At 39.9% G+C, this 14392-nt stretch overlaps 2 protein-coding genes and 1 non-coding gene across 7 annotated transcripts in view; all 3 read right to left on the reverse strand.

Moving 5' to 3' along the window:
• frmd5a (FERM domain containing 5a) overlaps positions 1-3767 on the reverse strand; it is a 71959-nt gene extending 68192 nt beyond the window's left edge. For all 3 annotated transcript variants that reach the window (XM_085461798.1, XM_085461799.1, XM_085461797.1), the window contains exon 1: positions 3060-3767. In XM_085461798.1, the coding sequence (XP_085317924.1) occupies positions 3060-3161 (102 nt within the window). In that variant the 5' untranslated portion in view covers positions 3162-3767. The remainder of the gene's footprint in view (positions 1-3059) is intronic.
• Positions 3768-4011: 244 nt separating this feature from the next.
• On the reverse strand, positions 4012-4083 carry trnah-gug (transfer RNA histidin (anticodon GUG)). The gene has a single exon. It is a non-coding gene; the product is annotated as a tRNA-His (tRNA).
• An 857-nt stretch (positions 4084-4940) lies between these two features.
• malt3 (MALT paracaspase 3) lies at positions 4941-13498 on the reverse strand. Of its 3 annotated transcripts, none has more exons than XM_085461804.1 (15): positions 13366-13498; positions 13094-13155; positions 12843-12970; positions 12605-12743; positions 12345-12520; positions 12118-12214; positions 11584-11619; positions 11259-11462; positions 10534-10711; positions 10341-10415; positions 10047-10174; positions 8617-8766; positions 7495-7649; positions 6762-6878; positions 4941-6674 (listed from the first exon to the last, which is right to left on the reverse strand). In XM_085461804.1, exons 2-15 carry the CDS (start codon positions 13128-13130, stop codon positions 6351-6353), a joined length of 1944 nt encoding a protein of 647 aa, XP_085317930.1. In that variant the 5' UTR covers positions 13131-13155; positions 13366-13498; the 3' UTR covers positions 4941-6350. The 3 variants fall into 3 exon arrangements, with proteins under 3 accessions (XP_085317930.1, XP_085317927.1, XP_085317929.1); XM_085461801.1 differs by having other exon boundaries at positions 11584-11631; positions 13366-13497; XM_085461803.1 differs by having other exon boundaries at positions 11584-11631; positions 13094-13173; positions 13366-13497.
• Between the last annotated feature and the right edge of the window lie 894 nt (positions 13499-14392).

A 14392-nucleotide genomic window follows, 5' to 3' on the forward strand; every position in this document is an offset into this window, starting at 1 on the left:
AACATGTCCACTTTGCTCTTGTCTGCCCAAAGGACATTGTTCCAGAGGTCTTGTGGTTCTTTTAGATGCAAACCTAATCTGTGCTACCATGTTGTAGAGAGAAGAGCCATCTTTTATCAGTCGTTTTATAATTCTTCTGTCATTATCTGAGATGTAGCTTTTTGTAGTTTCTCTGACTTTTGGAGGAATTTCCTGACATCCAGAGAGAATAGCCAACTGTCTTGTCTTGAATGTATACCACTTGTGAATAATCTTTCTCACTGTAGAATAAAGGACTTCAAACATGTGTGGAAATGCTCTTAATACCCTTCCAAACCTGACGGTGAGCAACAATTGCTTCTCTAAGCTCATCGCTGATGTCTTTCCTTTTTGGTATAATGTTAGCACACACCTGAACGCCTCAGACCAGCAAACTGACAAAACGTCTGCTTTTAAAAAGGTGGTCACTCTTGCTGATGATCAGTTAATCAAGTGCATTTGATTAGCAAAACCTGGCTGCTACTTGCTGCCTAAATTTCTATGGAAAACAGTAAGGATGTACTTAATTTTTCACATTCTGCTTCTACATTTTGGATAAAATTTGTTAAATATATAATGACACAGTTTAATATTCCTTGAGGGGTTGTTGACTGGAGGTTGGTTTTATCCACTTCTCAAACTGTTAGGACCAGATGATTTTTTTCATCATGTCCTCATCATAAAACCATAGAACTGAAAGAGGGTGTAAGGTCCTTTTCACATGGTGTATTTTACAGTGATGTCCTTTAGAGGTGACATAATATTACCGGGACCTAAATCTGTTTTCCCAGTGACAAGTGTTATATCCCCACATACACACACACACACACAGAGGTTCATGGTGTGAAAGCAATATCAGCTACACGACTGTAAGCTGATAATAATGCTGGAGTTTTGCTTCAGTAGAAGGTAAAAAAAAAAATGACAGTATATTCTCTTTTCACAGTGGGCACACCCACTGTCCTTGAAAAATAATACAGCTTTTTTTTAAAAATGTGATTCATCTTTTATTCTCAGGAAATGACAAAAATGAGAGACAGCTAATTCTCAGGCTGACTCTGTGTGGCAACATTGCATTGCAACATTAAAATCACAGAGCAGAAAAAGCCTGAGGGCAAAGAGGATTTCAGGCACTTCCATCAACCTGCATGGAGACAAGAACTCATCTTACAGGGCGGTCTAATGAGATGTGCTCACTTTCCCTTCCCAAACATAGTGGAAAGATCCATAATTCATTAAAGCAAAACTTATGTTCGTGCATTACAGCTGCCACCGCTTTAAAAAGACGGACACATTTCCTGCCCTTCTTCTGAAAGCCCTTGGTGCCCTGCTTTGCTCTGGTGCATGCGTACTTTGTGCTTTTAATTTCTGCTGAAGGTGGTTTTATTATGCAGACACCATGGGGGTGGTTACACTCCACTGAATTAATGTCACCTGATTGGATGCCAGGGAATGGAAGAAGGGTAAAAATATGAATATGGAGCCTTTGAAAAGTTTGAAAGGGCATTGAAAAAAAAATCAGGTAAAAGAGAGGCTCAACGAGTATATGACCTGAGCTAGTTTGCATCCCCTGTTTTTGTTTTCCTGGTGGGCCATGAAACCGATGTGGCTAGTCAGGTGGATTTTACTCCTCCCTCCCTGGGCCAGGTTAGGCAGAAAGATAACCAGGATGCCAGACAATCACAGCAGAGCTACAGCATTCTCCTCTTGCACTCCACTCTTCTCTTTTCCACCCTGGTGACGTCAGCCCCCTAGACCACACGACTCTGCTGCAAACAGCACACCTGCTGGCTTCACAGTCCATCTGGCCCCGCTCCATGTCTTGCTCAGCTCTCCGAGCAGAAATGCAGATCTGTTTACAACCTGGGCACACAGTCACGATCCTATAGTAGCTGCGGTTTGCATTTCACGCTTGCTCGCTGGGGGAAAGAGGAGTGGTGGCTCTGTAGCCCGCTGGTGACAGCAGACACTAAAGTGACAACAATCACGCGTCTTATTAGGGTTTCGTTGTTCCCATTAAAGGTTAAACAATTCCTCGGTATGCTGCAAGATGGTTTTGCTGTGTGTTTATCTACATGTCGCTGACTAATCAGGAGAATTCTCCCAGGGTTTCCTTACATCACTTCACCACAACTCCACAGCATCCACAAACAGAGCAGTTGCTGTCTTGTAATTGAAGTGACAGGCCCTCTCACCTACTACTAAAATCAGCATGAACATAAAACTGCACCATCATCAAAGCAACGCTGGGAGTAGAGAGAGACCAAAGGGAGGGAAAGACGGTTATTATGTTTTAAGTTTTTAAAGAAATATGCCTGCGCTGACAATATCAATCGTTTGTTTTGGGTTCTGGAAAATCCCTCTTAAAAGAGGACATGTGCCGTTCGTGAACACCGGGAAGCTGCAGCCATTTAATCATCACATCCAACCCTGCATCAACAGCACATGGCACATCTTTGGTTTTATCAGTGTAGTGGCACATTGTGCAACTGAGGGGGCATGTTTCATGGGATACCCTATGTGCATTGCTGGAAACTGCATGGACAGCGTTACCAACAGCCTCCCTTCTCAAGATTGGAGAGGATATTATTATTATTATTATTATTATTATTATTATTATTATTATTATTATTATTATTATTATTATTATACAGAGGGAGGGGAACTGCTTTCATTCATTACTTTAAGAGGATAGTGAGCTTCTGGCAACCACTCAATCCGAGCTTGAGTTATGTCTGTACTACAAGGCTCCCTGACGTCTCTAATCCCACGACCGAATTCTCTGATGGTTGAGGTAATAGTAGGTCATGAAAGGGGGAGAAAAAAGGTTTGCACAAGCCTATTCGGGATGACAAAATAAATAACTACACGTTTCTATTTTAGGTCTAATTTATCTTGGTTGACACCAGCAGCAGGAGCAGGAGCAGCAGCGGGGCATTCAGGCACTTGCTGCCACCCCCCCTGATAAAACACTTGCTTTTCTGTCTGCCAGGTCAGACACAATCGCAGCGCGCTGTGGACTGAATAAACAGGTGACTAACCTGAATGGTGCACGTATATTCCGTGTCGTCCAGCAGCCTGACCGTGCAGTTGTATTCCCGCTCAAGATTCCTGACGCTGCCACTCATAAATCGGCTCAACATCTTTCTCTCCCAGGTTTCGCCGCTCTGCGTCTACAGGACCAGAACAATAAACTCGAACACCAGCATGCAAGTGAATGTCACATTGACCGCATTTCCCGGTCCCCTGAACGACCAGCAGCCACGGATTCAGCCGCCGAGGCAAGCACCATTGTTGTCCCGTTAAGTTTTCCGTGCTGTGGGCCCGTGCTGAGAGCGAAATCCAAGGATGCCCGCATCCAGATCCAGAGGCTGCTCAGCCCTGCTGCTCTGTTTGTGTGTCTGTGTGGAGCTGAGGATTATCTCTCACCATTCACTGCTGCCACTTGAGCAAGCGGGCGGGTCCAAATGAAAACTGACGTCAAAGAGAGCCAACGGGAGTGTGAAGTTTCAGTATATACTGATTTTCTTTTCTTACGCCTAATTTTCCCATGACCAGCAATTATGCATTAGAAAACTTTTAAAAGGTTAGCTTCTTTTTATGACTCCCTCAGTATGAAGTTAAAATTATTCACCCAAATCATGCTGTGCGAGGAGCAGTGTGAATCCTTTAATGGGTCTTTGGAGGTAGACTTCAGGTTCACGATGAAACGTTGGAGAGAAATCAAGCTGCTCCTGCCTGGCTGACCTAAAACCAGCGGCGTCGGGTGTCACACAACTTCCCAGGTGGTGGATATTAAATGTGTTGGGCTGCCACCTGCAGGCCATTCGTTGTCATTGCGGCAAGCAAATTGAGTGAAAATGTTTCGTCAGCCTAAAACGGAAATGCAAAGCTTGTATTACAACAACAACAAAATCACGTTAAAGTGGCGTAAGAGTGTATTAACAATTTAAATCGATAAAAACAAACCGTCCGGAGGATGACGTACATCTCTGCCGTGACCCGGATTCGAACCGGGGTTGCTGCGGCCACAACGCAGAGTACTAACCACTATACGATCACGGCGAGCTAACGGGGACTGACTGCACCCCGCTTATTTTTGTCTTTAAGTAGAGTACGTCATCACGATGCTTCGAGGTCGAAAATTGATTTATTTTAACCGTCGCCTAATCCACTAATCCACATTTATGTCCAAGACATGAGTTTTTCATAATCAAACACTTGAAGCTAATTGTTGTTGGATCACAAATCTAAATTGTCTGGTGAAAGTGCCTTGCTCAGAGGTTAGAGGAGATCTAGACTATTTTGAGCTGCAATTGTAATTGGTTTTTTGGGGTTGTTTTTTTTTTACATTTTCTTTCATAACTAACAGACTACTTGAGATAAAAAAAAAAAGCATGTACCAATAAACACACACATATATACAATAATTAATAGTGCGGTTGATATTTTTACTAGCAAGGTCAAGACTACAATATCCGTTTCTTATGCAGGAAGTCGGAGAGCTAGAATTGCCCCCCCGTGGGCATTATGTCCACCTGCTATATGGTAAAATGTAATCACATTATTGTAGAAGTACAGTACTATACAACTCAGGAGTCACCCCTTATTTCTATTTTGTTTCCAGTTCGCCAGACTTTTTGTAAGTTTAAAAAAAAGAAGATCTTGAGCAATAATCTCGAGTCAAAGTTTTTTGGACACTCATTTTCACACCATTTTCAGCTTTTTTTTTAGACCATGGTTTTTTGTTTGTTCTATTGTTCCATTTGCTTGTTCTGCCACTTAACACTGACCAGTGAACCATTCAAGCATAAGAAAATGCAACTAGCCAAAGGCACAAACCAGTGTTGGGTCTACAAATGACAGACTCAGCAATCTTAAATTGCATCTTTAAGCACTTTTAAGCTGTTTATAGCAGCCTGTTGTAAAAACACATAATTTATTCCCATTTCTTTACCAGAATCTGCAGAAATTGCCAAAGATAGAACAGTTTGACAGGATCCATAAGATATTTTTTGCACCAACAAGGTGATTCCCAAAAACCTGACAGCTGAAAACTTGGCTTATAGCTGCACTAAAATAACATTTTAAAAAGAGGAAACTGAAAAAGTGGAGGACGAAGGCAGAAGTGGTGAGCTTAAAAAGCAAAACAAAAACATGGCAGATGAGCAGTATCTCAAACTCATGTTCTTAAGAAATATGAAAAAAAAAAAAAAACAGAAAAAAACAAAGTTGATGAAATCATAAACTGAAGACTACCTAAAGAAATTACAAGAAAGCTGCCTAAGACAGTTCAGACTTTTTTCGATGAATAAAGGTGATCATAGCAAATATTGTCTTTCAAGCTCAACAGAATTGAACAAACTCTGTTTTTGTCTTATTTGCTGTATTTCCATGTTCCAATAAATCAGAGCACCCATATCCCAGTTTACTGAAAACAATATAAAGAACTGAGGGGTGGCTTGAGACTTTTGCACAGTAATATATCGAATAATGCAACCCACAGCATTTTTTAGACTGTATACGACAAAATTAATTTATCTGTTAGGTATAGGCTATGCACTAAAGGAAAAAAAATCTACTTTGATTTTTCCAGACTTAGCAGCTACTTGAGATTTTAATTCTTCGTTTTGAGCTAAAAGCAAATTTTACTCAAATATAGTGACAATCTGATAATGTACGTTAGGTTTAAGACTTAAGACAGACAACAGATATTAACTGAATGTTTCCAGCACCTTATTGAATTAATGCCATGAAGAATTTAGACAATCCAAAGGCAAAAGACGGCCCAACCCAGTACTAGCGAAGTTAAAACTGACATATTTTAATTTATTCTACAAACTTGAATTAAGCATCACTGTGAAAATGCTCCTTGAGAAAAACAAACAAACAAAAAAAACAACAACCCCAAAACAATTAAAATGTAGATTTTAAAGTTCAACAGCAAAACATATTGATATAATAAATTGCTTGTTTGTTTTTGTTTTTTTTAAAAAGTGATCAACGTAGTATTCTTCATTAGATAAATTACTGACAGTATTGTCTTCATTTAATAATTTAGGCCAGCCAGCTTGCCACTGATGGAAAAAACAAAAGTGTTATATACAATTAATGTTTTCTAAGCATATAATTTATGATGAAAATCAGCTTACAGTGTTATTGTGCCTACTAATCTAACAGCTGAAGGCTGGTAAGACAAAAACAAACCTCAATCACTTACTCACTTATACATTATCATCATCATTCATAGACAAGTACAAACATGTTTACAGCAACTGTAAACAAAACAAGAGATTTCCAACCAGTATTTACAAAAGTAGTACCAGAAAGTTTTAATGTGGACAGCTGAAGTCGTTCTCATCATTCTCTTCAGGTTCATTGCTCCACGTAACAGGAATTTTAGCAGCACACACCGCCTTTCTAGTGAAAGGGCGGCATGACCCAGTCTGATGCAGCGGGGGATTGCTGCTAGCGATGTTGCCCATGCTTTTAGCAAAAGCGCCTTCTCGTGTCCTGCCTGCTGCTCCATGATTCCTCCTGTACAGCTTGCAGGAAGCCACGAGAGGCTTTCCTATGTCCACCTGCTGGCTTTCTGTCTGACGCAGTTTACTGTCTCTGTGAGTATAGTGTAGATCCACCTTTATGACCATAGACTCCTAAAAAAAACAAAAAAACAAAAACAATTATTGTAAGGAGTAAACACTATTAGAGAAAGGTATTAGTATAGATATATGGAGACATACCTTGAGCTTCTGAAGAGCACAGAGCCTCAGAGTACAGTCTGGGTTAACATTATTCATAAGTAGTAGTGAGTCCATCTCCTCTGACCTGCCAGACCTGGAAAATATGTCTTCCATTGTCTGAGGATTAAAAGCACAAATAATGTTATTATTATTATTATATATGTAAACCATCTTCATCAATATAAATAAACAGCTGTATTTACAGTGGTTTGGCACTGAATCGTTGCTAAAAAAGTGCAGTATCACATTCAAAAATCAGCCACTAGATGTCAGGATTACGCAAGAGTCAAAGTCAGCCAAACTGACGGAATTATTTCACAAGAGCAGAGCTGCTCATAACCATTACTGCTTCCTGAGTCATCTGCGGTTGCAGCATGCTGGAAGCCTATATATGGGCAGAACTTCCTCACACATGTGAAATGTGGGTGTGAATGGTCATCATTGAGAAATTCATTTTGTCTAGTGGAAACTGACAAGCATTTTGCCATGAGCCATGTGGAATTTGTCGTGTAGGGACAAGCTGAGAATTTTATCCAAATCCTGAGTTTACTGATAGGCTTTGCCAAAAATCAAAAGCAGTTATGTAACAGTTACATTTCAGTGTATTGCAATTTAGACATACTGCCATTAACAATGCCCCTGCCTTTGTACTCCAGGGCCTACTTAGGCTTGTTCGGATAGCCGAATTTGGTGAAAAAGTCTGACAGTGAAGTGGAAAATAAGAAATACTTACAGGTATACTGCTTAGTGTGACCACGCAGTCCTGGGTATGGGGGCCTGTGGTCTTTACAGTGGCAAAAGCTACGAGAACATTAGAGTACAAAGCTGAGAAGCTGACTTCCACTTCTACTCTGCAAAGAAACATCAGCCGCTTCTTCCGTGGTAGCTCTGAAAGCAGATGTGAAACGTTTTTGGTTTTTTTAAATAGAAGGGAAAAAAGCATGCATAAAAACATGTTCCAAAACTTATTCGACATTTCTTTTTTTTTTTAAATCATGATGCTATTTACTTAAGGAGGATTTTGCAGAGCCCATGACCAAATTAGGACTTTCAGCAACTCATTTATCTCAAGCCACAGACTTTTATCTTCCATCTAGGAAGAGTTCTTAGATTAATCCACAATATCAAGAAAATACGAGGAAGTCTGAGTTGTCAAAACAGACTTCCTTCCATCAAAGGGGAAAATGCACAGCGTAAAATAAACCATTTCCCTCTTTGCATTAATCAAACGGAATCATGAATTATGCTGAAAAAATCTTAAACCACAGTGTGCAGATTTAGTTTGTCACACATTGTTGAGTAGGAGGTGAGAAAAAGGTTAAACAGTGTCAATCACTCTCTTTGTGGGGATTTATGTTTCAGCGAGAGAAATCTACGTCATGACCGCAAACACCTCCGATGTAACTAACAGCACGTCGGGTCAACGAAGCCCACAGCCACTATTGTTACTGGCCCGTTCGGCACAGTCGCTTCCCTCTTGTACATTTCCAGCTGCTTTTTTGAATTCATCAGCATGAGACTAACAATCATGGCCTCGATATAAGTGCTCTCAAATGTCAGCAAATTCCTGGAGGAGGATTTCTGAAATATCGGAATGGACGTCAGGGAATTTACAAACAAGTGCAAAAACTAGAGGAACAGATATGTTTGACCGTGAAAAACACTGACCGTGACAAAGAGGAGTATTTTTTTTCCTATCATGGCTTGTGCAGTTTATTAAAGACTGCGACATGACCGCATGTTAATTTGTTTTGCTTCAGAGGAAAATAAAGCATATTTGCACATATTCTGTCACCAGCAGTAACATCGATAAAGACAAAAAAAAAAAAAGAAGGAAAATGTTCTCCCATCTCACCATTTGCTTGTCTCCAGCAGGCATCTCGCAGGTGAAGCTCTTTTGTGTGGCCGGTGGTTCGAACTGGATCTGCAAGGGATCGTGGTTCCTTCAGTGTGTGTTTGATCTCCACCGCCTGTTTGCCTGTGATTAGAGGATCTCTGCCCAGATCTGGTGGAGAAAAGGAGGGGTTCAGATGGAGGTAAATACAATGAAATACAGCAGCTACACACGTTTTTAGCGTTTCTTTGGCCCCTTCCTTTAACTCGGTCCTGTTTAAACAACTTTAAGAAAATCAGCACTGCTTGAAAACTTTGGCAACCTTGCAATTGTCCTAGTGGTCTGTTCATCTTAGGACAGCAGTGAGTGAGGAATGTTCCAGAAACAAATATGAGAGATTCATCAGAATCTCATGGTTGTATTTGAGGAACTCTGGGATATTTTAAAAAAAAAAGGCATTTTTAAAATTCACTGTTACTGATGACACGAGTTTTGGGAAAAAACCCTATTCACAAGATGTCAAGCATGCAAAACAAAAGTCATTAATAGGACTAAACGGGGGATATTCAGGGAGAACTAAAACTATGCTCACAGAATAGGACACAAATTTAGAGTTGTCATCTGAATAAAGCAAGTACACTCCTTTAATGAGAGGGTTATTGCTATAACACAAACAACCAAACGAGAGGCTTAAAGAGGCTCACAAATTTAAAATAAATAAATAAATAAATAAGTTAAAAAAAAGAACAATTTTCATATCCAACACCACACTTATTCATTTAAATATTTTCACACACCGAGACAGGGCTGTCAGCAGGATGTCCTGTTCTGGTAAGTCTAATTTGTTAGTGAGCCCATGAGAGCAGTGGCAGGGAGTGCCCAAACTGCAGAGCAGCTGTCTTGCACTCTGCAGCTCTCAGGTTTCTTGCTCTTCTCTATCCAACAGTGTGAATTTCCAAAGAATGAGGTCACATGCTAATGGCATTTTGAAAATTTCTTCTACCGGGGGCCTATCAAACTGACAAACACACTGAACAGCTTCCCTTCATCGGCACAGTCATCGCTTTACTTACAGGACCCGAGTAAACAACATTAAAATGAGATACAAGCGATTCCAAAAGTTGTCTGTGGTCCGTGGTGTATACCAAAGGGCAACCTGTTCCCCTCGGTGCTGTTTACCCTTCATCTCTAACTGTCAGCCTACTGAATTATGTGTTTATATCCCTAATAAACTGAACAGAAACAAAAAGAAGGAAATGTACATTTTTAATTGATATGTATGGTTTTCTTAAAAATGAAACAAATGATTTTGGTGTCAGCCACATTAATGTCTCACTCAGTCAAAGCCATTTCTATTGATATAGCAGCCCTTTATATTAGGCATTTTGGAAATGAATCATCATGTAAACAAAGTAAAAACCCCATTCTTAATTTTCCAATTTAACTCTTACCCTCTGAAACCTTCTCTAAAACATGCGTGACTTTCTCAGCTTGCAGGATGTGCTTGTTCAAGTACTTTGTAAAGATCCCAGTACTCTTGCCCCCGTCCTGGACCTCGAATGCTTCAGCATCTTCGCACCTGTAATAATTAAAGGAGAGGGGTTATTTTTATTTTGCATGACTTTCTACAACAGTGACTTTCTAAAATTTTATGCTATAAACCAAAAACAAGCTGCACATGAAATCAATTAATTGATTTCCCCCCCCCATTTGCAGTTGAATACAAAACAATTAATACTACATACGTGGCATAACCGTAAACTGTGTTCCCGCTGGGTGCCAGTGGCTTGATGGCAGATAGTAAGGAACCCTGGTTGTACCTACAGAGTGAAATGAAGTTAAACAAATAACAAATCTATGTCATGTTAACTGAGCTTTTACAAAGAAATTTACATATCCAGATATCGGCTCCGTGCAGAAATTAATTATTGCACTTACCATTTTCTACAGGTGTCCAGCAGGATTACACTCAGTGCAGTCTGCCTTTCCTGCATGCTGAGCATGATCCTCTGCACACAGACACAGTTTTCGGTTCCGTACGGTTGCGGAGCATCGACGGACACCAAGTAATTCCTTCCCGCATGCTCATAACCATGGCCCGCATAGTAGAAAAGGCCTGTAGAGAGAATACACATCTGATTACTACGACAATAACAAAAGTGCTGCAGTAATTCTGCAGTCCTGGAATACATGACAGTCAATCTGAGGAGGTAACACATCATCATAAAGATGCCTGACTTCTAATCACATTTGTTTCATTATTAACAACAGAAAGAGAGAATAGAAGCAGATAATATCACCTCACAGCTCCAAACTGTGCTATTGACACCAACACTTTTTTATTTATTTATTTTTTAATAACACTAACACACTGTTACAAGTGGAACAGTAAAACATAAAAAGAACGAGTTATTTAACAAGCACGTGGAAATAGCCACACCGTCCCACATACGTATGAAGTCATACAGCCGTTATCTAACATTGATGACAAGATAAGAACCACGGAATATGACGAAGGAAGTTACAGTGCTTTAGGTGCCACATAAACCTCTAAATAATAGCATCAGCATTTTCTAAGAACAGCAGCTGAATACTGAAATTCAGCTAATGACAAAAGCTTTTTCCAAAAGAAATAGGCAGGAAAAAAAAATTATAACGCTCACCGTAAACGCCTTTGTCAAGGAGATGAATGAACTTCTCAATAGCAGTAAGCATCTCCTCTCTGGTCAGATCCAGCAAGGAGACGACTCTGAAGCCAAGCTGCCGCAAGAGGTTGCCGAGCTCATGAACATCCATGACGGGTGCCATCAAGGCCGGGTGGTTGGAGTAATTCAAGTTGCCAATAAGTAAGGCGACCTTATCAGTGGCTGCAAGAAAGTTCAATGTCTGATTCAAAAATCACTCCAACACAAGAAAATTCTCAAACACTCTGACAGTTTTCCTCTCCACACATCAAATGACAAGATGTTTCTTTCCATTAAACTTTACCTGTGAGCGCTGCTGGAGGAGGTTGATCACTCTTCACTAGAGATTGTGCTTAAAAAAAGAAAACAGAAAAAGGAAGCACAAAATCAGTTCATGTTAAACAAAAAACTGACCTAAAGTAGCATTTCTGTCTGGGGAGCATATAGAGAACAATAGAACTCAAAGATTCAATAGTATTCTCTGTGAAAGTCACTTTTATTCCAAGTAAGTTATAAACAGGAGAATCGCTTCAAGAACTAGTTTCACTTTACATCACTTTCCTGTTTTGTGTATAAGGCTTGAGCCCAGCACTATTTGGAGAACAACTTCCTTTTTAGTCTGTAGAAATGGGAAAGTACCTCCAGCATAATGGAAACAACTTAGTGCCTTAGAGCTAAACCAGTGGAATGAAAGGAGTGTGAAGCATTTATTTTTCTCCTTGACACATTTTATTAGTAATAGAGAAAGTAAAGGAATGGGAAAGAATACAGTCCTGAAACTGGGATAAGACAGGTATCACTGTACTGATTTTTGTTTTAGGTTTCACTTTCAGCTTACCAATGTCAACATCGACGGGCTCAGTCCACCTCTCTCCTAGTGTGTTAGATAGCGAGCACAGGTATGTTCCACTGTGTTCAGCTGTCGCGCGCTCAATCTGCAAATATAATAAATCACATTGTTCGTGTCTCTGTCCAAAAGTGAAATATTAACTACATTGTTTAATGAATTACACAGTGGGATCAGAGGTAAGAAAACACTCCATCTTCACCGCCGTTCCTCCTTACCTGCAGTGTACCGCTTTTCATGTCCAGCAGTGGCTGTCCATTTCTGTACCACTGGTAGGAAGGAGCTGGGACACCAAAGGCAGCGCATTGTAGAACAAGTTTTGTACCTGGTTGAATCTTTTGCGGCTTGGGGTTGGTGGCAATGTGAGGCTCACCTTGCCAGTCTATGGGCAAGCCTGACGATTCAAAGAAAAAGACGGGTTGAAATGAAAACTGCATCTATACGACAAAAATGACATGCAACCAGCATGATGATTTACCTGATTTATCAATGTCCAACACCTTGACCTTCACCCAGTTGCTGAACACACATTTATAGTACTGGTCATTCACTCGGCACACATAGAGCTGAGTTTGTTGAGCTCTGATGGTCAGATCAGCTAGAGTGCCATTAGGTACCTTAGGGAGGAAATCATTGACAGCAACAAACGGTCATTTGCACACTAAATCCAACAAGAGTGCTTGAAAACTAACTTCTTGAAAGTTAAATTCACATACTTCTTTTTTTGCACCATCTGTAAACCATTGGTAGTTGAGGATGCCCGTGCCCTGAGCACGGACACTCAGAGTCACCTTATGGTTCACAGGTACACACACAGAGACAGGATGACGCACTATCACAATTTCTAGTGAGGAAAAAAACAAAACAAAAAAGCGACAACTTCAGTTTCATAAAACCAAACTTAGTTCTGTTTCGCTGGAAAAAATAACACTAGTGAAACAGTGCTGGTGCTGAGATTAAAACATACCACTGATCATTGTGTGCTTGGGGAAGGATCCAGTCATCTGTGCATTTTCTTCTTCTGCCGAACTGTAAGAAAATCACTGCCTATAATATCCCCACGTACAGAAAAGAAACTCCAAATGAATGGCATGAAAAGGAAAACGATGTATTTAACCTCTCATTTCTAGTCAGGTCAGCTGTTAACCGTACAAAAACTCCAGGATATATTTAAAAACGTCCTAACTGAGTAATTAGGTGTTTAATATGACCGTAACTATTACGTGTTTTACTGCATACCTGCCGTCAACCTCGGACTAGTTGAGAAGCTGTCACCCCTCGGCCAGAATATGTTTTCCTGTTCTCAGGCTTCATAACTTCAAATTTATAGCCCGAACTCTTCCTCCCTTTCCCGGAACGAGAAGGCGCACGCACACATTACCGTTATGTCTGTAATACTGGAGCACCCTTACAACAAAGCAGTAAAGCCCAATCCATATCATGCTAAAAACAAACCCAAGTCTCCTTTTAGTTATAATACTGAAGCATATCTTACACTTAAGAAACAAAAGAGAGCATTTCTGTGCCTGTTAGAGCGATGTAAATTATTTAAATTAAAAGCCAAACTTCTTTTTCTGGCATTACGGTAATGAGCAATCTGGCCCTTTTCAGCTGATGCATAATCACTGTCTGAGGTCAGAGTCTGGAGAGCAGCAAAGTAAAACGGTGTTTTTCAGTTCTAGTTAGTTAGTTAGTTAGTTAGGCTAACTCAAACTTTACTAGATGTCTGTTCGTGGTGCAACGCGAATAAAAAATGTCACGTTGAAGACAAGCAAGCTTCAAAAACCTTGCGTCATAGCACAAATCTGAAATACGGAGTGTTTAAAATGTCTCTTTATATGTTTCAGTAGATATTATGGTCGACCATGAACGCTTATTGGCTGTTTATAAGCATTTAATTACAACATATTCCAACAATTTGTTTACTAATCTATAATATGTGGTTTTATTTTTGTAAAGTACACAATAAAATGTACGATTGAATGCCTATGTTCTATTTTTTTTAAAGGGGCATTAGGTTTTAATACATATACTGGCTTAATTTTGGGATATTTGCTTGTTAATGCTACATTTTATATAAATGTAATAAAATGTGATAGGGAAAAAACCCCCCACAGAGAACAGAGACAGACATTTGAGAGGAAAGAGTAAAATGTAGCAATCCTGACAGTAATTTTAATGTTTTAAAAATGAGTCATCAATAGCTATTCCTTCCTTCCTAACATTATTAAATCAAAGTGCAGGTTTTGTAAGCCTTTTTTTCCCC

Source organism: Copadichromis virginalis, linkage group LG7 (assembly GCF_057382275.1).
Source record: "Copadichromis virginalis isolate Kocher_CV1m ecotype Utaka linkage group LG7, C_Virginalis_male_GT1.1, whole genome shotgun sequence".
Classification (NCBI taxonomy): domain Eukaryota; kingdom Metazoa; phylum Chordata; class Actinopteri; order Cichliformes; family Cichlidae; genus Copadichromis; species Copadichromis virginalis.